Genomic DNA, 25,748 nt, shown 5'->3' on the forward strand with positions numbered 1-25,748 from the left:
ACTGTCTAAAGAAAGATGGACATTGTTGAATGTATTAGCCTCACTGTGTCAGCCCGGTAAATAGCTTTGGAGAGGGAGGGCTTATTAAAAACTGCACTTTGAATCACTCTCTTGGTTTCCAGAAATGTGGTACCCTCCTTCTGGGTCCAATGGGCTGCCCCAATTTACACCAATGGAGCAGCTGCCTGATTATTTTCTGTCTTTAAGCATTGAAGTTACACTTTAAGATAACATCAAGGGGCAGGGAATATGGCGTAATTAGCACGTCTTATAGCTCTCTGCTCGTCAGTCAGCACTTCTGAGAACCAACGAGCCTAAGACAAACAAAATCTTAGTCAACCAAAAACTCCTCACTCAGGCTCTGTGCCAGCTGCTCTCACTGGACATCCTGGCCGTGAGTCTCCTGCAGAAGAAAAGCCAACGTTGGCAATTGCTGTGCTCTGCTGTGGTTCAGCCTGCACCCAGAAACAGCCAATGTGAACCAGGAAGGGGTTAGATAAGCCATGGGATTCACTAAATACGCTCTTTATCTACTCAGTGTCTTCTGTCCTTAAAAGGACACTTGGTTGGTCCTGCCAGGCAGAACCCTGGATGGAGAGCTCTGAAAAAAGACGTGCTATGTAACCCTTCCTTTCTGAAATAGACATGGGCAGATCTGGAGGAAGGAGCAAGAATAAAATATTTTGCATTTCTGCTGAGAAATTTTACCCCAGGAATGAAAGACTCACTGAAAAACACAGGGAGCACATCTTGAAATCTGATCAGTAACACTGGATTTGGAAGCAGATTAGCTTCGTAGTTTGGGAGCCCTCAAGAAGAGTCTTTTGTATATTGCTGGCTTCAGGCGCCTTCAAATAAACTAATTAAATAAGATACGATCCTCAAACCAGTGGAAAAACTGAGACCTCATTCTGAGTATTGGGCATCCTTTGAGAGAGAGAGAGCTGTGATTCACTGGGATAAACCCACAATTCTTCCTGTAATGGGCCAAGGAGTACAGTACTGACAACTCCTGTTGCTCACTAATACACCAAAAAGTTATGAAATTAACTTTTGGTATTAAAAAATAACTAGGAAATAAATATGTCTGAGATATCCTTTTATTTTGCTTATATATTTTGAGCCTTTGTGATAGGCTTGGGTGTATTTTCATGCCTCTCTTTACAGCCATGAAGGAGAGAAACCCACATTTTTTTAAAAACTGAAAGCTGAGATTCCCATCTTATCACATGCCTCAGGATCTAAGGGTTTAAGAAACAAATATCATGAAGCTTGCAATAAACTTCTGAGGGTTGGCAACACCAAGGGCAATATCTTCATCAAATATTAGTGAACATCCTCAGCTAGGGAAAAAACACTGCTTGGCAGTTGCATGTTTTGGGTCCCAGAAAACCACCTTGCAAAGAAAAAGAAAAAAAACAAACCAGAAACAACAATGAACAAATCCACCCTGTGTTCTATTCCCCACTTTATAAAAAGAGCTGGATTTAAATATTCATGAAAACCCCAGTACTGACACCCCTCACTTTACTACTGCTATCATACACATAGATGGCAAGTATATCCTATACAGATAAATTATATTCCAGCAGCCAAAATATAATCTGCCAAATGTGCTTGGTTTAAAAATTAATAACACAAAATTTACAATGATCACCTCTTGTGGCAAGCAGACTGCTTTTTGAACATCCCATCAGAAGCAATGAAAGCACAAAACCAATGTAAAAAGGACACAGTCAAGTGTCATGAAGTCAAAGAGACATTCTATAAGAAACAGAGCTATAGTCTGCAAATATTGACAACTACGAACAACTGAATTCATACGCTGGACAGTCCTGAACACACCCAATGGCCAACTCTCATAAACCAAGCACTTGCAGTATCCGGCCATGTATTTACACATCCCTGAAACATCTTATTAACAGCATTTGCACCCTTTCCTCCCACTTACGCAGACCATGGGAGTTTCTGACCCTTTCCCTTTCTGCTGTTCAAGAGGAAGTTCTCAAAAGACCAACTTCTTGAATAAGAATCCAAGCCAAAAGAAAAGGTCCGCTCCAGCTATTCATTTCCCAGATGCCTCTGCCCTTCGCTTTCTTTGGGCTTGCTCCAGAGACCACTGAGATCAAGAGAAAGACCTATGGATTTCCCATTCTGCAATTTCTGAGAGCCATTAAATGTTACTCTACATGCAACATTTCATTTTGTAAGACAATTTCCTAAGTTTAGACTTCAGTTTCTTTTTGATTCACATTCTCAGGACAACAGCTCCTTTGTTCAAGCTTCCATGTTTATCGGAATGTTATCTTATCTCTGGTTTAGCCTTTAATATTGAGCAGAGTCAGAAAAGAATCATCCTCTTGTTTGAGATTTAAAGATTTACATCTGCTTACATTTTTAAGATACATAAACATACAAACATACTTACAAAGTCTAAGCAAATTTACTCTTATTAGAGCTGTTATCTGAATGATGATATTTAACACCAGTTACAGTTAAGTTCCCTTATCTCTCCTGTGAAATATTTTTTTCAAAATCTGTTATGAGAGTAAAATGACAGCATTCTAGGGAAAATAAGATTTCTCCAGCCTGTCTGCAAGGGAGCAGCAAGGTTGGAGCAGCAAGGTTTAAGCAGCAGGAAATCAGCAGAAAAGAAGAGCAGGAAGCAAACCATTACAGTATGGGGGAGGACTTTCATAGCCACTGGGCCACCCAAAGTTGAGAGAGACATTCAGTGCCGCAGTAAAACCCTGTGATTCAGAGAAGAGACGCAAACGTGTAAGAGGGGAGAATGGCAGAAGAAAATGACCCTAGTCTGAATTCCCAACTACACCCGCACACAGCGAGGAACACAAGGACCCATCCACGCCACAGTCATGCAGGTTCTGCAGGAGAGCATGGCGCTACCTCAGCTAGCTTTAACCTAGTCCCAGGTTTCACTGCATGGCTCTCAAACCCAGAAGCATCCACAATATAGATGCTCCTTCAGGAAGTTAAATGCACAGTACTGATTCAGTTCTGCATATTTGTTCTCCATCTAAAACAAAACCACACTTTTAAAAAGAATCACCATTTCTCTAAACCCCAGGCAGTCTTCTCCCCAACCTCCCCATGTCCCCCATCCCAGAGCTTCTCCAGAAGGCCATTCTCTCTCCTATCTCTAAGATTAGCATGTTCAAGACCTGCTCAAGACAGAAGGGGAAAAAAAATCCACCTTGAACAGAAAGCCTTTTGAGCCTTCCCTCACTTTTGAAGCCTTTGTATTTTTTAATCCCTGCTCTGCCAATTTTGTCTCCCCTTCCCCCCCACCCCCTTTCAGTGGAAATTTTCTACTCTTTACAAGCCCGGCTCTCTGCAGAAAATTGATTTCCCCTAGGATACAGCCATCCTACTGTTCTATGCATGGTCATTAATGACCATCCTGTTCACCACAGAGACAGACACAGTGGCACCCTTCCCCAGCTCCTTAGCACAGAAAGCACACAGGGGGAACATCAGAACCACCTCAGAGCTTAACCGTACCAAGAGTTCATCACCTCCAGAAAATACCGTACAAAATCTCCAAATGAGCTATTATGAGAGTAAAATAATTCCTGCTGGTTCCTGTCACTCTACTTCCACTGCACTAGATGAAAATTTTTAAATCTCCCCCAAATAATGACCGTCATCTAGTTCCCTCTCTCCCAGAGCCACATGGGAATGAACTCTAAATCAGATGTGACTTGAGCTCATGTTGGTTTTACTTGGGCACTGGTATCAGGGTATCCAAGGGCAGAATGCATCTCGGCACAGCCTGCAAAACCTGCTTGAAGATGTGAGAAAATATCTGGGTCCTGCACTTTTTGCTGTTTTAGCTGCTTTGCAGTGTACCTGCTGGCTTCACCATCTCTGGGAGATCTGCAATCTCGTGTTTTATCTCAGTGAAGACCCATCCTTGGAGTGACAGACAATTCTTCCCCTAGCTCTTGCTTGACTCTGATGCCAATAGGTAAAATAAAATTATTGTACTCACAAAATAACTTAAGCCTTCTCTATAAACATTTTGTGGATAGACTGTAAATTGACTCCCTGCTCCTCCTTGACCCATGGGCCCCTTGCAAGAACTACCCTTTGTCCCTGCTGGTACAGGGATGTACAATGGAGGACTGGAAGCCACAAGAAAGAAGATAGGATAGTCAACACCTTTTCTTCTTCCATTTCCAACCAAGGATTTTTATGTGACGAAGCTAATCTTGCTTACCGAGTTGCATTACTAGTTTGAGCAGGACCAAAAATAAGGAAAACTATTAATAAGGCCCAAAGATGGGTATAGGGCTTTTTTTTTTTCTCCAGTATAATTCAGCTTAGTTCCAGTGACTTTACCTAAATTAATAGGAGCAGTGCCTTTAAATCAAAAGGTAAATTTAAAACAAAACAAAATCTTTTTAGTGACTGTTGAGCAGAAAAAAGCAACCCTAAAAACTAGTTCTGAGATTGGGAGAGGTACTTAGCTACTGAACTGCAACTTGGTCTCAAAAAAGTCAACACAGCTAATGCCTGATGCAGCACTTCAGAAATGCTGGGATGGGTAAACTGCCCAAGCCAAGAAATTCATATTTAAAGCCCACATTGTCCAGCTACGCTCTGTAAATTGTGCCAGGATTTCTTTATATAATTCTCACTAATGCTGGCTGATGTTAGGCAAGGAAATCCTCCGTAGACAAACAGGACAATCCACCCCACTGTAGGTTCCATAAAAATCACACGCTCTATGGAAATTTCCAAATACCTCGGCACAAAATGGGTGAGTTAAGGATAAAGTTTCAAGCCTGAACTCCATAATTTCCTGTCTTTTGCTAGTCTACACAGCTCTTTAATGTTATGTTAATATCCTTTTTGTGGGTGTGATTGAATTACCCGCCGCTCTTGATGCCAGCATTAGTGGATTTCTGTGTAATAGGAGAGCATGCTTTACTGCACATACTGTTACTAAATACCATTAAGCAGACCAGCTGCAGACCTCCTGATAGCAGGACTGGAGGGCTACCTCGTTAGGAGGCGACGAGCACTTTACTGCTGGCACACGGCCTGAATCCCGCGAGCCCTCAGCATGTCCAACTCGCCTCGACGTCCCCAACCAGACAGCCTGCCGCAGCAGGTCCCCTGGCTGAAAAGAGTGCCCAGCCCTGGGAATCTGCTGACAGTGCCGAGATCCCTCTCACGAGCTCAACATCCCGAGTCCTATGCGGTGCTGCCGTGACTTGGCAGTCTGAAAAGATAGAGATGTATTTACTTGGCAACATTTCGACTCCAGGTGCAATGGAGGGCTGCTAAATTCTCCACTGAGAGCGTGCCTCACACACTGGTGACAGCTACTAACTAGTGGTGCAGTCCTTTAAAAATCCCTTTCAGGAGTCTTTGTGGAGAGATTAAAATGCCACGTGTACGTGAGTTGTAACAATTCTAGGGCAGCCTCCGAAGGGAGATTTAACACAAGCTTTCTCATCAATATCCTTGCACTGCTAACCAGCACCTACTAAGCAAATGATGAGCCTGACTACTGTGCAGAAATATCCCTCTTTAGAGGAGGATTGCACTAAGGAAGAAAACAGGGGTGGGGGGCAATGGAAAAAAGAAGGAGGGAGGACAAGGAATTTAAGTCTGTTCCACGTAGCTGGCTCCGTACACACTGAACTGCACTGATAGACAACATCATCCAAGGAGTTGCAATGCATTCTAGTCACTCTTCTTGCCACTCTGACCCACCTCTTCCTCACCACGAAACGCCTCGTATGCTGGCTGGTAGAGCTATACTTACCCAGCACCAATGGGAGATTCAGCTGCTAGTGCCCGCCTAACAGCAGCCCCATGTCCCCAACGTACCATGGGAACAGCATGGCAGCAACACAGCAGGGACATGAAATGTGATCTTGTGATTAAGAGAAATTCTCATTTCTCTATATCTAAGTGTAGTAAGAACCAACAAACAAATGCAGGAACCTAACAAGAACTAACGATTGCAAATCAATGTTACAACAAAGCCAGGTTTTTCTTACCACTCGCTGAAAATAGAGATGAAACAACTGGAAGTCCTAAAAGTGCTGACAGCATTTAATAGCTGTATCATTATAGCCTGTCTCCCACGTCTGTAAGACCTGCAATCAATCACGTCTTTAGTCCAATTCTTATGTTAGGCAATGAGCAAAATCACGGCATGAGTATACTGCCCTGCTTTGATTTAAACCTCAGCAATGACTTGGTCATATTCCATTTTGTTCCACTGTAGCCATCAGTTTTCCCTTCCATTTAGAAGCAATTGCTTTGAGTTCATTTTATACTGAGAGTCAAGAGATTGCCCTATAGGAATCCATCAGCTCCTTGAACTGTCTGTATGTTTGTATATGTGATAGGAATTCAATTGTTACGCAGTTCATAAGGCACTTAATAAACTTTATATTGAAATATTTGTGCTAAATTATTGTAGAGTAATTAAAAAACTTCATAGCCTCACTCCATTTAATTGACAATCCTAAATTTGGTGTTGATTTAAGTAAAGCAGAGGGGACAAGAAACGTTAAAGATGAGCAGAGAAATTAAGTTCTACAAAATTAAGTTAGGTACGGCTTAGACCCAAATTCCTTACTTTTTAAGATAAAGCTTCAATGGTGCTGCAGTTTTCTCATCGCATGGGGTTTTGTTACTCAAAGCCAAGAATGGCCAGACATCTGATTTACAATTAAAGGTAATCAAAACTTCAGAGGTGGAGAGATGAGCTTCTGCTTCTGACACACTGCAAGTACCAGTGTACTGTGGTCTCCACAGAGCACATATTGCACCTCCTTACACTCCTCCTAGGACACCATGGCAGCTTTTGAGCATCGTTTCTCCTGCTTAGGAACATGGATGTTCCAGTGATACAGTTCATCCACTTAAGGACAAATACAAACAGATATGGCTACATAAACCATACATAATAACAAATCTCCATAAACTTGAAAAGGAAATTACTTCTAACCTCAAATAATTAGTTTTTAAAACTTTTAAATGTCCCCTGCAGTCCTTGATGAAATTATCCAAAGGCTGGAGAAAACTGCCGTATAATCAGAGACTTAAACAGCTCCATCTATTTTGATTATTAAAGAAAGAAGTCTGAAAAGTGACTTGATTATAGTGGGTAAGTACATCTGGGACGAAGACGGGGGAGAGGAAGAGAATCTGAAAGGTCTTTAATCTGATTACACCAAGAACCAACAGGTAAAAATCAACACCGGAAAGTTGATTTGGAATTCAGTCAGAAATTCTGACCAGGGAACGCAGTTAACAGGAACAAACCATTAGCAACAGTGGTAGGTTTGCTGTTGCCTTCATATCTTCAGATCCAGAGTGTGTGCTTTTCTGGAACATATTCTTTACATCAAAATAAATTGCTATATTCAATCCAGGAGGAAATAAGGGAAATTTAAGGACCTGAATCAACCAGAAAATAATGGTAGACCATCCCTTGGTCTCTTCTGGATCTTAAATTCTATGAATCTGTGAATTATTTCATCCCTTTTAATTACTAGTTCCCTACTATAAAGAAGCTAAAAAGTTAATGTTCTTCTTGAATCAGTGAATTACAGAAAATAATTGAAGTTTCATAATTGGATTATAACCCCAGGAGTATATGGAAATGCTGAACTGGGAAGCTGAAGTAAGGAAAGCGTGTCTGTTTTCTTTTTTTTTTTTTTTATGTGATCACCAGGCAGTAATAGCCATAAATGCTGCACTTATTACCTGTATTACACTGAAACAATAACATGGCTATGATCCTGCAATAACTGCTATTTGAACAGACTGCTGTGCTTCCATGAAGCTTATTTGAGGCTGGGTTTCTGTTGGCAGAGAGCTTATTTGAGAATAGGACCTATATTTCCACGTTGCTCTTACCTTCATTATTTTATTTGGGGTTGCCCCCAGAGCTGTGGCTAGGTACTTTCCAAGAGAACCAGAACCCAGAGGTCTCCACTTTCCCTGGACCTCATGATGGGGACACAGAAAATACATGCCCAAAGAAAGAGAAATCAGATCTTTTCAGATCTCTGTCAGATCAACATCTTTTAAAAATTAGGCTGAAAACATTCCATCTTTCCTGTCTCTGTTTTATAACGAGGCAGACATAAAACCTCTGACGCAGTTGCAAAAAATCTAAGAAATTCCTTCTCTAGTGAACATCTTTAAAAAAACCTGAAAAGTCTTGAGTTTTTAACACAAATCTAGCAGCAGCGCTTGTCACACAAATAATTCTGGGAAGTTACCAAATACTTGGAACGAAGGACACTGCATGCTGCATAGCACAGAGCTCTTGTCGATGCTTGTTTGGAACAGTACGGGAAAGTCTAGCCGCTGAACACAATGACATTTTTGTTTTCGTGCTGATAATATTCAATAGCTTTGCCATCAAAGTTGGCCTGCCACTTCCCCTTGTACAGAAATTACAGGCATGCTCTAAGGTTCTTGCCATTAGCTGGAAGCAGTGCCCAGGTTATTCCTGTTTTGGGGGTGGGGAGTTATTAAGCATAGCTGGTATTGTTTCCTTCCAGCAAAGCTTTAGGACAATGTATTTCTCAAACAGATCAGAACATTATCTGCGTCATACCTTCTAGAGAAAGGTTACAGAAACATTTCTGCTACACAAATGTCAGAACACGAACAGTGTCTCTCCATCCTCTCCCCGAATTTGGTGACTCTTAAGGAGCATAAACCACATCCCAGTCAGAGACCTTCCTACTTCCTTCTCTGCTCTCTGCGCATGTAATACCGACATCGATTCTGCTCTCCCACTGCTGCCATCAGTTCTCAAAGGACAAGAGACCAGAAAGACCCACTGAACGTGACACCACAGAATTTAGGAGAACAAATACCAAAAATGCAGACAAATCTAAAAGACGTGGATGAGCGTCAAAACAGAAGAACGAAACATAACCAGAACTTTCATTGCCGCTATTCCCATTAAAAAAGCCCACAACACCTCAAAGGACAGCAGTGAACGAACCTTTGTCAAACCACCAGTGCATCAATCAGCCTCACTGGAAAGCAGAAACCAAGCATCAGGGTTTTACAGAACGCCTTGAGGGGCTGGAAAATTCAGACTGTCAAGAGTCCCGTGGTCATGAAGGCCCTTCCACAGAGCAACACCCACATTACAAAACCAAGCATTCGTGTGAAAGACATGCACTGTGCAGAGCCTGTCTGTCCTTTGGACAGTTTTTGGCCATGAGCATTTTCAGACTGTTAAATGCTTACCATCAATAAGGGGCCTCATGGATGGATGGTGATGCCATGGTTGACTGGCTGCACACAAAATATGCTGGAGAAGTGGAGGAAGAAAGAGGACAAGGAAAGACTGGAAACATGCACATCTCAGAACAGGTCAGAAGAAGCTCATTAAGTGTGTTTGCCCTCTTTCTATCTCAACATCCCTCCTGCACAGTAAGCAAAACAAGTGGCTGTTACAGTCATGCCCTTCACACCACTACACAGAAGACTCAATATTTCTGCTAAGAGCTCTCTGTTTTGTTGTGTTTTTTTTTTTTTCCCAAGGACTTTAATTAAAATTCATCAGAAGAAATGTTTTCAGCAGCAGTGTCTGAGAACGCTGCCTCCTCCTCTATCTTCCATTAAATCAGGTTCATCCAACTTGAAAGGAGATGAGAAACTCTCACTGACACTCTGTCACACTCCAGTGAAAAGACGGGCACATTCAAAACAGGGAAGAGTGCAGGTGCTCATTTATTACTTTACGTAGATTATTTTTCTGCCTTTCTTCCTGACAATGGGAACGTTCACATCCCAGATGGAGCTTCTCTGTAGTACTGTGGGCATTTGCTGACCTAGAGTTTTGTTTTCCCTGACGAAAGAGGCTAGGTAAGAAAAGGATGAGTTTATTGCCTACTGGGCAATGTTTGTTTTTAACAATGGAAGATATTTGGAGATTATTTTAATGAGGAGTGAATATACAAATAATTTTTTTAACGATATCATCAGGTAAAGGAGAAAAAAAAACCTGTGCACATCCATGTCCATATTTACACACTGCAAAGATGTAATATTATACAACTGAGTGCAAAACTGCAAATCAACTCATTTCAGAAACCAAGATCTCACTCAGATGAAATACAAGTTCACTGCCTTGTACCAATTCGGACCCAGAGAGCAACCCCACAATGTTTCTAACAGCATTAATAAGCACCGTCACCATGAAGATGTCTTCAATGCTAGAATTAAAAATCATGTTCACAGCATTAGGTTCTTGTGCTTTTATGTCTACTTTATGCATCCCTAATGTTCACCATTTGGTTCCTGATCAAAGGCATTTTGACTTAAAGTATTAACCTGAAATTAATTTTTTTCCCTTTCCTGCCCCTCTTCGTAAACTTTTAGGGAAAGTCCCTGATACAAAGAACTTGAGAAGAATACAGATTTCTCCAAGCTAACCCATCAGTGCATTTTTCTCTGGTCTGAACAGACACATTAGCAAATGAGAGGAACAAACTCACGTAGTTCCCTCATTGCTTTGAATCAGCATATTTCATCCAGCAGGACACCTTTGTTGTGCTTGGCCCAACAGTACACCCTTCTTGGGACTTTACCTTCCCGATTTTACTTGGAATAAGAAAGCAAATCTGGGGTTTTCTGGAGTTTTTTTTATTCCCCTCAAGTGTGGGCATTTCTTTGGTTCCCATGAAGACTGATCTCTTCAGCAGACTTCAGAGCCGTTCACATTTCTCATATTACCAGGATATACCGAACCAAAACATCCACGAAGATTTAAGCAGGAACTGCTCTATATTATGCCACATGGTTCCTATATGAGCTAATCCCACTGAATGAGCATCTCACCTTCATGCCCTTTCAGTCTCTGCTATATCACAGAGCAACAGTGTCAGCTGATATTAATTACAGGAGACACGTAGATTATGTGGTTCTGTTTGAATTAATATTGAAGCCACAGTACACCTTGCTTTAACATACACAAGGTTACAGAACGCAGTAAATTCCTTTACATCTCCAAAGATTACTTCTTAAAAATAAAAAAGCAGACATTGACTAACACTCTGCTGCTGCGTAAATCACAGATAGTTTGGGTTTTGTCTTCACCAGGGCCAGGATAAGAACACCAGTTTACACTGGGTACAAATTTGGCCTGACTTCATTGTAGAACACAGGATTTACTCCAGGAATTCCTTTGGTCTTTTTGGTTTTGAACTCATTATGGGGATTTTATTTTGGTTAACCTTTATTTTATTTATAATTCACAGTAATTATTTTTAATTAACATTTTAATGAAGACAAACAGGAAAGAAAGGGAACTTACTTTCCCCACACCTTTATTTCATCAGTTCTCATATAATATGGACTTCTTGTTATCTTCACAAAAGAAAAGGAAAATAAAAATAGCCAGGAATTTCAAACTCTTACTGTCGTAACACATGGCAAAATGGCCATCATGAACTTGCTATGAAGCTCGGTCTAATTCAAAATGTTGTACTTGTTGCAGCTATTAACAAGAGACCCTGTCCTGACCCTGTCCTCAGCAGTTTTCTGTGGGGGCAAAAAGAATGCCCACAGTTCATTTCAAAAAACAGTCTAGGATTTAAGTAAAGTAATGTGTGTATTTTCAATTAATAACCTCAGTTACATTATCCTTGGGGCTAGCCCTTTAGTAGAATCCAAACAGTGGAAGCCTGAATATTTATTCAGATGTTCCACAGGGACAAAACCAAGGATGTCCAGAATGGAATGAGAGGCTAAAATCTCACACTTGATGACTTGTCAAGGAGACAATCATCATACCTTCAGAAAAGGAAAAAAAAAAAAACCACCACAACAAAAACAACACAACCCCAACCCAAAACCTTGAGTAATCTGCAAAAACATGGATCTAGAAACTGTATATACCTGAGCAGCATACAGACTTGCTCCTTTTCAGGTTTAGATATTTTTACTATTGTTGTTTTATTTAAGTCCTTTAATTTTACCCTGGACCACAAAGAAGTCAAAACTTTTTGAAGGGTGATGAGATAGCTAATCCAAAAAAGAAGAACAAAGCAGATAGAAATAGAAGATTTCTGAAGGTACATTATAGGTGCAAAGTGGAGGACTAAATCAGGACAAAAACATATGTAAGTTTAAACTATCAGACACTAGAAGTTTGAAGTAGCTTTCTTTCAGGCTATAGACTGGGCATGAAAAATTCATGACTGAATTAAGATAGACAGGGATTATCTTTTGAACACATGCCAATGTCTTAATAGTGCAATGCACAAGGCTTTTTTTTTTTTTTAAGTCAAATGTTGTTCTTTTTAAGCCAACTTTTATTTTCAAACTGGGTGGGGGGAGGTAGAAGAAGAGATAGTTTATGTCTCTCTTCCCAAATTCCCATTCTCTTCTCCAAAACTTATTTTATCTTTTAAAAAAGTTTTGGGGCTAAGTCTTCTTCAGTGCAAACATGTAAGAAAAGACAGACAGAAAGACCAAAATCCTGAGAGACAGACTGAGTTTTTGAAATGAAAAATGTTTCAAAGTAATAAAGCTCAAATGTTTAATTTGTGCATGAGATTTCCTTCAATCTATTTCCACCGGGATGTAGTTAGTAAGAATGGGATGTGTCCAGTATACCAACAGGGGACTAAGCCATCTGTGTATGTTTTTAAGAGAATTTTTGAATTCTTCTGGATGCAATAACACTATGCATGAAAATTAGAGTGAAAGATTATGAATATTTCAAATATAATAATTTATATTTTGCTTGTACAGTGACACACCATGCACATTTTTCTGTCTATAATTATACATCTTAAGGTTGATTATCTTTCGATTAAAAGCATATTTTGACTGGGAAGATACATGTATAATGGTGTGTACCACTGCACCAGCAGAGACTGTGTACCTCAGAGAAATAAATGCTAATGATGTGGTATTTACTATTATTTTCATGAAATAATTAAAAATCATAATTTTAGACTAATAAGTTCTGATGATCAATATGATCACAGATGGGTATAAGACCTCTTTTTTAAAAACCTCAATAAAGATTAAGAGAGGCCAAGGTCTATTTCTGAAAGTTCCTTTACTCAGTGTTTATGAAAATACAGAAGATACATATGTAAAAGAACAACATATTCTTGACTGCTAAACATTCCTATTCACTCTTTTTCAATGTAACCTTTGCCAAAGTCATTGTATAAAGTCCCAAAAGATACAGTGCAACCTAACAGATCCCTGCTGCAAAAGAGAATTTAATGCAACTTTGCTGGACACATGTTAAACGAAATACTGAGGATTAGAACCACACAAAAAGAAAATCTTCCAGTAGCAATTTTTTTTTTTATTTACTCAGCAACTGTACAGCCTATGATGACTTGTTTTCCTTTAGTTATTCGAACAGTTTGACAGATTACTGTGACAAGGTTACTCTTAAATTGATAAAAGGTTTGATAGTGTCGGAACATTTGTCAGAAACGTCTGACATCACGTGTAATGGACTCTGCACTTCAAGCATCAATGGTACTCCAGTCTGCTGTTTTCTGTTTAGTGTGCGATACACACCACCTAAAAACACACAGCAGAAACACAGAAAAGCAGGCAGGATCCACCAAAACAGCCCCATACTTTATCAAACAATTCTGATTAAAGTGTTACTCTTCCGTAACCCACCTGGCAAAATGCAATTAAATAAAAACTGTTACACATCACTTAGAGGGTGGCCTCCTTGCTGGAATAAACCTGGAAATGGCACGGGCTACGATACGTGAACATAGCCATAAGCATTTCCAGCATTCCCTGTAGTTCTGAGAGAGAAATATTGTGGGTTTAGAACATTATTCCTCAGACCTGCCAAATGTCAGACACTACAAGTGATAGTTGTACTGTTGACAGCCTTGTCACATGCTAGAGTGGAGGAAATAGGTTCAGAAGGGCTCATTTTAGGCACTGGCAGCTAGCCTTGGGGAACCAGTGTCCTGGGCATAAGCTAGCTTTGGTGAATACCACCCTTAAACGCAGCTCTCCAAAAATCTTGTACTGCAAAATAATAATATGGTTTATGGATTGGAATTCAGGTTTTCACCTCACATCTTGTAGCAAATTACGCTAATACTTCTATGCAGGAAGCCTAAGAGCCAGCACCTTCTGCTGTTTTGTGAATACCTGTTTACATGAAGTCTTTAGTGCGTGATGAGCCCCCAGCCATGTAAGCTGAGAGAGAGCTCTAAAGACGACAACCATTTCTGAAGAGACAAATTTATGTTTTGCTCACAGAGAAGCAGATTGCTGCTATACAGACTGCATTGTGGGGGGGAAGAAGGGATTTGGACCTTTATCCACCTCTACTATGTAACCATCTGCAAAGGTAAAGAAAATGTCTTGCAATATCTTACTTTAAAAATCTACATGCTGCCATGACAAATTCTTGTATCTTCAGATGTTTAAGTTCTCTTATATCGTCTTTCCCTTTTGCTTTGATAAATACTTTTAATATTCTGAAAAAAGACAGAACAACTATCTGGTTTCTCCTCACTTTCATTTAGCCAAAGGATAGAAAAATCAGCAAAATTAATGTCAGCATTTTTCTTAAAAGAGTATCTGTTCACACAGGAACTCCACGATAGCAAGACAAAGCCCTCTAATCATAGATCAGATTAAGTATAGTGGAGCACATTCAAAATTTTGCCACAGTGACAAAAGGAAGCTCTCAGATACTTGATGTGCACTTCCCATATGCAGACAAGGGGTAGGGACATGGTCTCTGAACTTGATGATTCAAGTAACACTGCTCGTACCGCAGTCGACTTGTGCCTCACACCACGACTGCAGCACTAAGCGCCAAAGCCACGAGGCTCCTCTAGGAATAGTTAGTTCATTCCCAATCAGCTGCTCAGCTGAAAGCATTTGTCTGAACTTGGAAAGGGTCAGACTGCAAGAAGATGAATAGCAAAACAGCTTTTTGAACGTCAGCAGACTGCAGTCAATTTATACCTACTGAGGATCTGGCCCTTGAACTGGAATTACCTGTGACTGTCACAAGCGGGAAGTGTCAATGAATGTAGTTTGTACAAATGTCAGACAGGTACACTCGCAATTCAGCTTGCATGAAATATGAAAAACCACCAGCATGCTATACTCCTGTGAACAGTGAGCCAGTTCTACCTGTAGCGGCTTTAGTAGGAGAAAGTCACAGGGAAGAGTTTCAAGCTCACGTGATTTTGCTAAAGTTCAGATATCACTTCACTAAGAGTGCTAGTTCCAGTCCTGGTCAGCCATGTCCACATAAAGCATACCTAGGGAAGTCTTTCAGCATTTTTGGTCAAAATCAGGAAACGCAAAATGGCATAAAATTGTAACATCCCATTAAATTGTTACTCCTATTGCAAGCTTCAAAACGACAGCCATTTGGATTCAAGTCAGTAGATCAGCCCTAGACTGTTCCTTACTTTACCAAACTTCATTTATTGATCCCTATTTGAAAGGCTGATTTGTGATGAAAAATATCAGAGACGCTGTTGTCTTTTGGAATAGACTATTCTATGGCAAAAACACTGCAGTTCTGTATAATCACAGGGGTGGATTTTTATTTTTCAAGTCTCTCTGTGTTCTTATTTCAACACAAAAAAATGTGTTATCCTAAATTCCACCCAGGTGATCTCTGGTTGGGATCTCAAACCAGGTTACTCCCTTCCCACATGTCATCAATAATAATCAAGACTTCAGCAATCCAATCAGGTTCTCCTTTCTACTCACATTAGCCCCTACATTCAGTTGAGTGAGGAGGGGTAACAGGGTGCAACATTTTAGGAAATGGTTCTGTTGATGACGCATGAGGAGCAAAGAACTCCCTTCTGCTGCCTCTCCAGTTTCAACAGGAATAAAACGCAGCAAGACTGATATTTATCAGTACAAACGGCAAACATGACTCTCAAGATAAACAGGGAGGTAGAAGGCGCTACTTTCGACATCATCGGTTTTCAGTGGAACTGCAGTTAATTAGATGTTTGCTACAAGGCCACCTTCAGTGGGTTTCATACTTCTCAACCTTTGAGCCCGGCACAGCAATCAAAAGATGTGATAAATGACTGAGGTGGGAACACTCATGTTTTGTTGTGCACCAGGTTATGATTCACAGATCATTGTAACTATAAAATCTGTCATTAGGGAGGTTTTCTTGCCATGCAAATTCTCCTTTTAACATAAGAAAGAAACCAGATTAAAATAAACAGAAGTCAACGTGAAGGTCCTCACCTCTCTATCCCACAAAACTCATTACCAGAAGGTTTTCAACAGCCATTAATTAGCTGTTCAAACTAAAGAAATAACAGTTAACCTGCGAGTGCAGAAGGCTTCTGATGTCTTTTTGTGGACATACATAAGTTTAAACAGAAAGGCTAGCTTTGACATTCTCCTACACGAAGATGCCGAGTATTTTAAGTGCACTTACGGCTGGCACAGCTTGATAAGGTCCTGGTCAGTGGTGCCGGGCGGAAGGCCTCGAATGTACAGGTTGGTTTTACTCAACTGCTCTCCGCTGCTGTTGTTGCTGCTGTTGTTGCTGCTGTTTGTGCTGGGGCTGGGAGGAGCCATGGGGTGGGGAGCTGGTGCATAGGACTGCTGGAAACAAGACAAAACAAAAAGGCTGTTACTGGAAAACAAAAGCATGGCAGACCCGTGTGCTCTGCCCAGGTAACGCCAGAGCTGTGCACTGAGGGCACGCTTGTCCTGCCCTCCCTGCCCGCCTCCAGCTGCCCACTCGCTCCCGCAGTGCGTGCACCCACCCCGAGCCAGCAAGACCTTTCAAAACACAAAGCAAGGCTGAGATTTTGGGTTTAGCCATGGCTATGAAGTGCATTATTTTACTTTATTTTTTAATCTGCAATTAAAGGAGCTAGATTATGAGCCTATTTCATCTAGATCACAAAATAAAGCTCTGAAATGACAGATACTCGGGAGTAACTGGTATTAAAGAAAGAAGTTAAACACAATCTGCCCTAAGAACACTGTAAGACAAAAATAAGAGTATCTAGCCAAAGGTATGGGAGCTGATGCCAGAAGCCTAGCAAATTTTTTCTAAACATGAGAGCATCCCGTACACGCACAGTCAGGTGGCAGAGAGTTAGCTAGCCTGAGAGGGGAAATAATCCAAAGCAGCCTGAAAAGACTCTCATTAGGGATGTCTTTCACAACAGAGAAACAGGGTTTGGAAAAGATGATCAGGCTAGGACCTCCTGCTCTCAAAACCTTACCCACTTCTGAACAACCACAAACCACACACAACTGAAAAATATCACTTAAAAAGGGAGGCATTCTCACAGGGAAAACAATACTCTCCACTAACTCCCTGGTAAATACATGCTATGAAAGACGACACACACATGCTATAAAAATTAGCTAAGCACCTCCAATCTGGGGCAGCAACAGGGAATTTAAGCTGGTGCAACCATCCCCAGCTCTCTAACCATCAGCATATTTAGTGGCAGCACAGAGCGCTTGTCAGGAGAGCAGAGGGGTGGTTGGAAGGAGGAGACCATGTCCTGTCACCGCTGTGACCTATGCAGAAAAGCTGAGATCTAGGGGAGAAGCTGGAGGATGCTGCAGGCCGAGGCTCCGGCTGGGCAGCCGGAGGAACCAGAGTCAGAGTTCCAGGCACGTAACCGCCTGCTGAGAGGGGGGAAATCCGTTTTCTGCAAGGTGATCAGCTTATGCTGCCAGCAGTATGTGTGGTTACAACTGCAGGTAAATGTCGGGCCAATGCTAAGTTAACGATGATCTGCTAATGGACTAATAGAAGCAAAACATATGCAATTTTCATTATAGTATCAATGACACTTTAGTGAATTCTAATATGCTCATTCTGCATTTAGGCCTTGAACAGAGAAAATATTTAAGTCTGTGAGTAATTCTGATCACGCTAGTCAACTGCCCCTTTCATTTCAGTGGCCCTGCTTTAGGGCTTATAATTATGTACGCACTAAATCAGAGCCTCGGTAGATGGATATTTTTGAATTAGCAGCTCTAAACTCTTTCAAACGAGTCCCTTTACTTAGAAGAACCAAAAAAAGTTGGAGAACATAAGGGGAGCATCAGTGATAGGTGAAGCTCAGAGGCTTTGATGAAATACATAAAGCACCACACTTGCAGCAATGCCTTTCCTGCTGCCTTCTCCTTCCTTCTTCCCAGTTTCTCCCATTTAAACCAGGAGAGTGGGAACACTCCATCAAGTGTCAGGACATCAGAATTCCTCTGCAATCGAGCCTGGTTGTAATATGACTTAAGTAGGACTCATTAAAAGGAAAAATCAGATTAATAGACAGTGCAATCGCCATGCTAACAAGTAATGACATTTGCTCTCATCTACAGTAAAAGAGAAAGGGCAATGAGCTTCCTTTCCCAAGTATCTGCGTAGATACATTTGCTGACAATCAAAAGCATTTAATGCATACAGATCACATTTCTCTGCATACACATTTTATCACTGGGTAATCCCCACCCACCCAACCTTCAATGTCAATAGCAGGAATAGAGATCTGAAGCAGCAGCCCCGAGTATCAGCACAGGGAACAACCTCGACTGAGCCCCAGTGCAATGGGCACGTCCTGGAAATCAGCTCCACGCCACAGCCATGGCACAGCTGGGTAAAACTGCAGACAATGGTAACCTCCAACAAACACAGAGACACGTCCATCCTAAAACATCTTGGCTGAAAGCATATTTAAATCTCTGGGCACTCCAGGGCCATGGCAGAGGTAGATGTGACTGTGTGTAGCACTTCTTTGGCTTTAGTATACCAAGAGCTCAGTGGTAATCAAAAGTGGGCTCAAATATCCCATAGTAATCTTCCACATTTTGAGCATTGGTAATGTAAAATTAAAAAAAAAATAATAATTTTTAAAAGGTCATGGTAACATTCTTACTGTTTTTTCCCACACCTCCAAGTTTACCATACACACTGAAGGCATATAAATGATGTAAGGCTAGGACAGAATTTTCTGTAAGCCAATAAAGTGCTATGTACTTTAATTATTAATTGTTATTATTATATATGTCTTAGCAGGGGATAATGAGTAAATGGCCTATTCTCACACCAACCTAATAAGCAAGAAAAAAAACAAGTGAAAATATACCTTTGAAATACAAAGAGCAATTTTCATTCTATTATAAGATCTTTATCCTCACACAGAGGAAAGCACTGGGGGCCTAATTCTAATTTAAGCTTAAGACATTTTATCCCTCTCGGCCAGCTGAAAGGGGACCTAGAAGTGAACATGAATTACATTTACACTGATTTTAAGGCCACAGCTATAAAAAAAAGTAGTCCTCGGTATACCCAGAGAATTAGGGCATGGGATAGGTGGTCTCTCAAGCAAGAGCTGCTCAGACAACAGGCACACACCGATGCCCAGGTTCACAGCAGCATCCAGAGAGATGCTTTAAGGGTGGGCAGAGAGGCAGCCACGCTCCACTTTGGAGGATGCTGATCTTCTCAGACCAGCAAGCACTGATATACTCCAAACCCTCTTCACTAATAAATCTCAGCCACTGCAGCCCACAGTAATTTCCATGCATATCCAATACCCCAGAATACCGTCCACAGAAAGATTACAAAATTGCCTGTACTAGGGCTGATGACATCTTCTGGCCGGTTGCCAGACTAAAAGCTTCAGGTCAGAAGAAAGCTTTGAATTCTTGTTTCCTGAGCTGATGAGTGTATGACTGATGGCAGAAGTATGCATTTTGCCTCCAAATGAGCAAAGGGTCTGGTTCGTTAATCTCCATATAATAACTGGAGTGAAAGAAATGAATGGCAACCTGATGATGATCCCAGATACAGACCACTTGCTACAGGATCCTAGATGATGCCAAAGGGGGGCATTGCCTAGGGAGCCACGTGCGCACCCAACAGCAGTAAATTTGGGCCTTGTTCTGACATCGGCCCCCTTCGTGGCTGGGGGCAAAGCACTTAACTTCTCTGCCACAAGAGCCATGAGGAGCACTGCTTTCCAGAATGGCTCAGAACACCCTCACACCAGCTGTAGAAATCTGGGAAAGACATTTTGCCAACACAGCCGAGCACAGGACCTGCAGCGCTCGAAAAAAGTATGAGGCAAAATCTACATGTTTTACTTCAAAAGGGAGCTGGAATTCACAGCTGGCTTTGCCGTTAATTTTTCAAATAACCAATGCAACCAACTCATTTTTCAATTCTCATGCTTCATTATTCAATGGGGAGTGCGGAGGGAATGAACTGGTTTGTAGATCATTCCAAGCAGCTTATTAATTTAGCATGGCTAGCTAATAGGATTTGTTTTCATCTTTGAAAAATGAATGAAATTTCTCCTTTTTCATTATTTAAATGTGAGAAATTAATGTCCTTAATTCCTATCCAGTCCCAGGAATGCACCCTTGTGCTTAAACCCTACCGTTGAGCTCTCTGAAACAAAATGTCCCATGGAAGTGCACACAGCTAAGCATGAATAATGAGGCACCTTGGTCTTTCTTACTCAATAACCCACAAATGCTGAACCAGAAGCCTCTTGGTTACTAAATGAACAACACTCCCCCTTCCAACATCCAACCTCCTTATACAAGAACGGTATTTATCTTCCCATGGCAACCACAGTACTCTTATGTAGTTTTTCACTTGTTGCAAGTTTAGTCTAAAGCATTTGTCTTCCAAAGCAAAATACTACTTAAAAGACAAATTTCAAATATTTTTCACATACAATTCTTTTTGGATGGGAATCACAGGCCCCAGATGCCAAGTTGTAGAGTCTGCTTTATTAGCAGCAGCTGGCTCCTTGGCAGGCTTCTGAGGCGGTCAGACTTGTGGTTTTGGAGTGGCCTCAGAGCCTAGGATGCAGCTGGACAGCTATGCTAATGGACTAGCCAATTTGTTTGTATTCACCTTTAGCTATCCCAAATTTGTACTCTTATCCACTTGAAAGTAAGGTCTTGGAAAGATTCCCCATTAACACCGATACGTTGACTTTTCCTATCGTAGTGCATATTTTACATAAAAAAATTAGTACGACACACAGTCCTGCATTAAAGCATGCATTATTTAAGCAATTGTGAACATACACTATCCATTTTGCTTTAAACAGAGTGTTTTCCAACTGATAGATTCATCTCACTTAGAGCCCAATTGCTACACAATTCCCTTAGCTCCTGATTGAGAGGATAAAATAAGGCAAAGTAAATACAAATAAATTGTGCAAATATCACTTTACAGCTCACACTAGCAAAACACTGTTCCCTTTACACCCTACTGTACAAAGGAGTAATTTTTGAGAGCTGGAGGGTTCTTACTGGCCAGTTACAGTAATGATGAGAGGATGCCACCAACTTATTGGCCTGTTGATGGGATTTTGGAGCTGATTGAATGGCAAATCTCATATTAAGCAAAAGACAATCATCATAGCTGAAAAGAAAACAGAGACGTAGGGCAAATATAATAAAAAGAATTAGATAAAAGCCACAGCAACTCTTCTGCCTTCAGTTGGCTTCCTTAGTGAGGTAAGCTGTATTTCTCATCCATAGCCAGGTGGAACAGAAAAGTGAATAAAAGATGAACATTGAACTGGCAACACAGAAACCTCATGTATTTTAGAAAGGCTGCAGTCAGGGGAGCTCGAGTCATAATTTTCTTCCTGAGTTTGTAGGGCATTCACTGGTCTTGCAGAATCCAGCCACGACTATTGTCTAGCTCCCATCTGGCCAACGAAGGCCTGGAAGGCAGTGCTCTTCTTGGATGCTTCCCTATATAGGCAGACCTTTCCCTAGACATCCAACAGAAAACAAACAAATGTAATAGTGGACATATTTTCTAACCTCTCTGCACAGTGACAAAGCTTCCTGGACTGTTTCTGTAGGAGCAACAACCCACCGCTTGGCAACCTTTTCCATTTGTAAAGGAATGGCATGAGAAAATGTAAGTAAACTCAAAAGATGAAAACAGATAGTAAGGTTCAAAGTCTGCTCCATCACAGTCCTTTCAATCAGGAAAAACAGAACACATCTCAAGAGGATTTTGATTTCTCTGAATCCCTTCCAACGCCTTTAAAAGTGATTTGCTGGATACAAGAAGACCAGTGAGTCAGAGCTGCTGGGTTACGCTCTCTGTACTGCCACTATATCACTGTGCTACCCAAGCAAGTCATTTAGATTCCTTATGTCTCGGTTTACCAATCTGTAATGATTCTTCTTTACCTTTTCAAGGCTTACATAATGCTCTGTGATTACTGGATGAAAGACGCTATTGAGGACTGCAGTATTACTTAAAGATAGGGAAAATATTAAAATTTAACTTAACAACCAAAGCTGTTCCTAATTCTTTTGCAGATAAAAATGATTTCTGCATACAATGATCTTGCTACCCTGTATCTAAACTGAATGAACAAAATAATTTTAAAGCTTAAACAGAATGCCAATCCAATTAGCTTTCTCATTAAAAATAGTATTTATTTTATTTTTATAAAAAACTTAGAATTATTCAATCAGTGCTCTCTTGCTCATGCTTTTTCTATACATTGAACTTTTGTTTCATTCTATTCCAAACAATATCTTTAGTTCATAGAAAAAAGGCATCATTGTGTTTTGCTTACCCTTTCTTTTCATACAGCAAAAAAGATCACTTGTGAAAAATGACAATTATGGGGAAAAAAAAAAAAAAAGACCTAGTCCTCCAACAGGCACAGTAGTCATTCAACAGTCAGATTAAAATTGGCATTTGATGGGTCGATATGATACTTTGAGATCTTTGTTTCACACACAAAGCTGTTGAAATTAGTAGGCTAAATACTCCTGGGGTTTACAATTCCCTTGAACCCAGCACAAAGCACAAGAGCTCCATAAAGCATGAGCTCAGGAATAATTTGGCTCAATTTCCTCTGTTCTAAAATACTTCTCTTCCAAATCACGACTACCTAGCTTTTAGCACTTTATAAGCACCTACAGGTAGGCAATACATAGGAAGCAAAGCATCCACAGGAAGAGGAAGAAGTCCTTTATTGGACGGTACCTGCAAAGTGTGTCTCATTTTATACAATTCTCTGCATTAAAACCAACCGACCAAGCAACCAAAAGACAACAGCAATTCACTCTTCTTGGCTATCTTTAAGAGCACTGAGAGTTTAGCAATCATTAGCCAGAGTAATACACACCAGAAGCCTGAAAATTTTCTCACTGATCACAGTATCTCATATTTCCACTAAGAGTGACTGAAATATATCAATATGTACATCACTCCATTTCCCACCATTACCAACGGGAAACTTCAAAAGCAAATTGGTCAGGTGTAAAGCGGCTTATTTTGAAGTATGATGACGTTTAAATAACAAAGTGGATTAGAGCACATATCATTAGGATAGACTGATGGTCATGTCACCTGAGGATGAGCAGACCCCTGCAAAAACCAGTCCAAGACAAGGGAATGGCACAGAGATGAAGAGCATTGTTTGCAGACTGAGAACGCCCTGGCCATCGCTGCCCCCCTGGGTTTTGGCCGCTAAATAGATGTAAGCTGCCGAGCCACCAAATTCAGCCCTTCACCCTCTCCTCCCTACATGTTGCTATACCAAAGATAAAACTACTCATCTTTCCTAAGCAATTTTCTGTTTATCCGTGGACTGCCTGTCGCTCTGGACTAAACTACGGTAGCTTCCCTGGATTTAGGGATTCTCGCATCCAGACAGGAGGGTACAATTTAGTCCTTAGCACTAAAAAGCCAAAGACAAAAGATGTGTCACCAAACAAATATTTTCCAGAGCGGAAAATAACCTTCACAGCCTTGTCTCCTCCCGTTTATTTCATGGCAGGAGGCTCCTGTGACAGACCATTCCTGTGGCATTACTTATTTCTCAGCAAGGGAAAAGAAGAATTCTTTCTATAGATAAAGTATTTTGGCACTTTGGCAAACTCATAAACAATAACCTATATTCTTTGACATAAATTAGTGTTATTGCTTCATTATCCAATCTATTCATATTTTATTGATGTACTGAGACTAAATGTGAACAGAATCTAGATCTGAAAAATACTAAATCTGGGCAATCTGGACGATAAAACATTGCAATTCCCCTAATAAGAATATTTTAGAGCACAGATCAAAATATGACAGCAATTACTGCCTGTGATACAACAACTTTGTGGTAAAAAAACGGGGGGGGAAATAACAAATCTAAACAGAAATTATTATTTGTTTTTACATTTCCATGTAGCCAGTTTTTGGGCTACAATGATGAGTTGCTGGTCCATTTGAAGGTTAAGAACAACAATGCAGATCGAAAGGCTGACACTTAACTTTCCAAATGTTGGCAAAAACAAACACATTTTTGGTTCTGAGAAACTAAATTTACTCTCTGGATATTTGTTTACATGTGGCAGACTAAAAGCATCTTGGAAACAAGATGTACGAGGCACGTGCTTTATTGCATTGCTTTTCTGCACACAGTCCACACGTACCACAGCATCATCACTGGTGCGAGAACCTCAGTATAATAAAAGCCCATCACATAAAACTGAACTTAAAGCACAGAACAAAACCAAAACATCGATATCATCTCTTTACTGTCCACTTGAGAATATGGTAAGCAGACATCAGAAGCAGATGTGTTTTCGTTCTGCAGAATGAAAGCCCAACCAAAAAGGTTTTTCAAATTCCAACCCAAGTTTCCTCAGTTTGTCATTCGTACAGAAGAATGAGGTGGGAAATCTGCCACTGTTGACATGAGCATTGGTGGGATGGAGGAAACAGGGGTGGCAGGGGCTCCCCAGGAACGGCCCTCATCATCTCTCCCTGTTACCACAACAATTTTTCATAGATGTGTATGGGTAACCTCTGCCCCCTCCACCCAGTGCTATATAAAGATGAGCTATGCCTTCCCTCCTGCGGCTAAAGGAATCCATGGAACACAGAGTTTGGGAAAGGTTTGTCCCAAAGATAACAGTGTGACACCATCAGGACAGAATGTGGGGCATTCCACAATAGCTGGAGTTCATGTTTTCTTCCGGGCCCCTTGGGCTACAGCAACACACTGCTCCCAGGCTGGGGGCCAGAGGATGCCCACAGAAGATATGAGCCATCACAAACCTCACCACATTTTTGCTTCCAGTGCAAACTCCTCTAACAAGTTCATGATAGCAAAGAGCTTTTAAAAAAATTGCCCACACAAGTCATTACAGTTGATACCTAATTTCTCGCCTAGGAAGGAACCAATCTCATGAGACAGATGTCTGTAATGTCATTTAAAGGACAGCTAGAAAGCCCTCTGACAGTAAGCTGATACAGCTGGGACAAGGATCTGACAGTAGCGGTTAGGATTTAGATGTCAGCCTATGGGGGTAGTTGGCCAAGGCGGTGGTGGGCAACTTCACGCTTGTGACAGCCCTGAATCCTGCATCACACAAGGCTGAGGAAGGCAGGGAAGCCGGGGTGGCCACGTGTGGGGCTCACCGCAGGCAGCACGCTGCAGGAGGCAGCTGGGTCTGAAACCCCACGTTAGGAACCCCTCTGTCCCATTCTATGTACTTCTCTACATCCTTAAAATGAGTTGTCTATGTGAAAGAGTGAGTTTTACAATGAAGTCACCATTACACAAGCTAGGAAACTGTTTGGGTCCACATAGAGACTGCAGTGAAGGAATGGGTCTGCAAGCCTTAAAGGAACTTGGTAATGAGATGAGTTGCAGACCTTCATCAGGACAAAGGCAGCTTCAAGCACCCACAACCAACATCCCAGG

The 25,748-nt window shown here is 41.0% G+C and overlaps 1 protein-coding gene across 8 annotated transcripts in view; it reads right to left on the reverse strand.

Moving 5' to 3' along the window:
* RBMS3 (RNA binding motif single stranded interacting protein 3) overlaps nucleotides 1-25,748 on the reverse strand; it is a 722,164-nt gene that overhangs the window by 338,316 nt on the left and 358,100 nt on the right. For 6 of the 8 annotated variants that reach the window (XM_072853929.1, XM_072853928.1, XM_072853930.1 and 3 more), the window contains one exon: nucleotides 16,454-16,623. In XM_072853929.1, coding sequence (XP_072710030.1) covers nucleotides 16,454-16,623 — 170 coding nt within the window. The remainder of the gene's footprint in view (nucleotides 1-16,453; nucleotides 16,624-25,748) is intronic. The other 2 variants (XM_072853933.1, XM_072853935.1) reach the window with 1 other exon arrangement.

This window comes from Ciconia boyciana, chromosome 2 (assembly GCF_034638445.1).
Source record: "Ciconia boyciana chromosome 2, ASM3463844v1, whole genome shotgun sequence".
NCBI lineage: Eukaryota > Metazoa > Chordata > Aves > Ciconiiformes > Ciconiidae > Ciconia > Ciconia boyciana.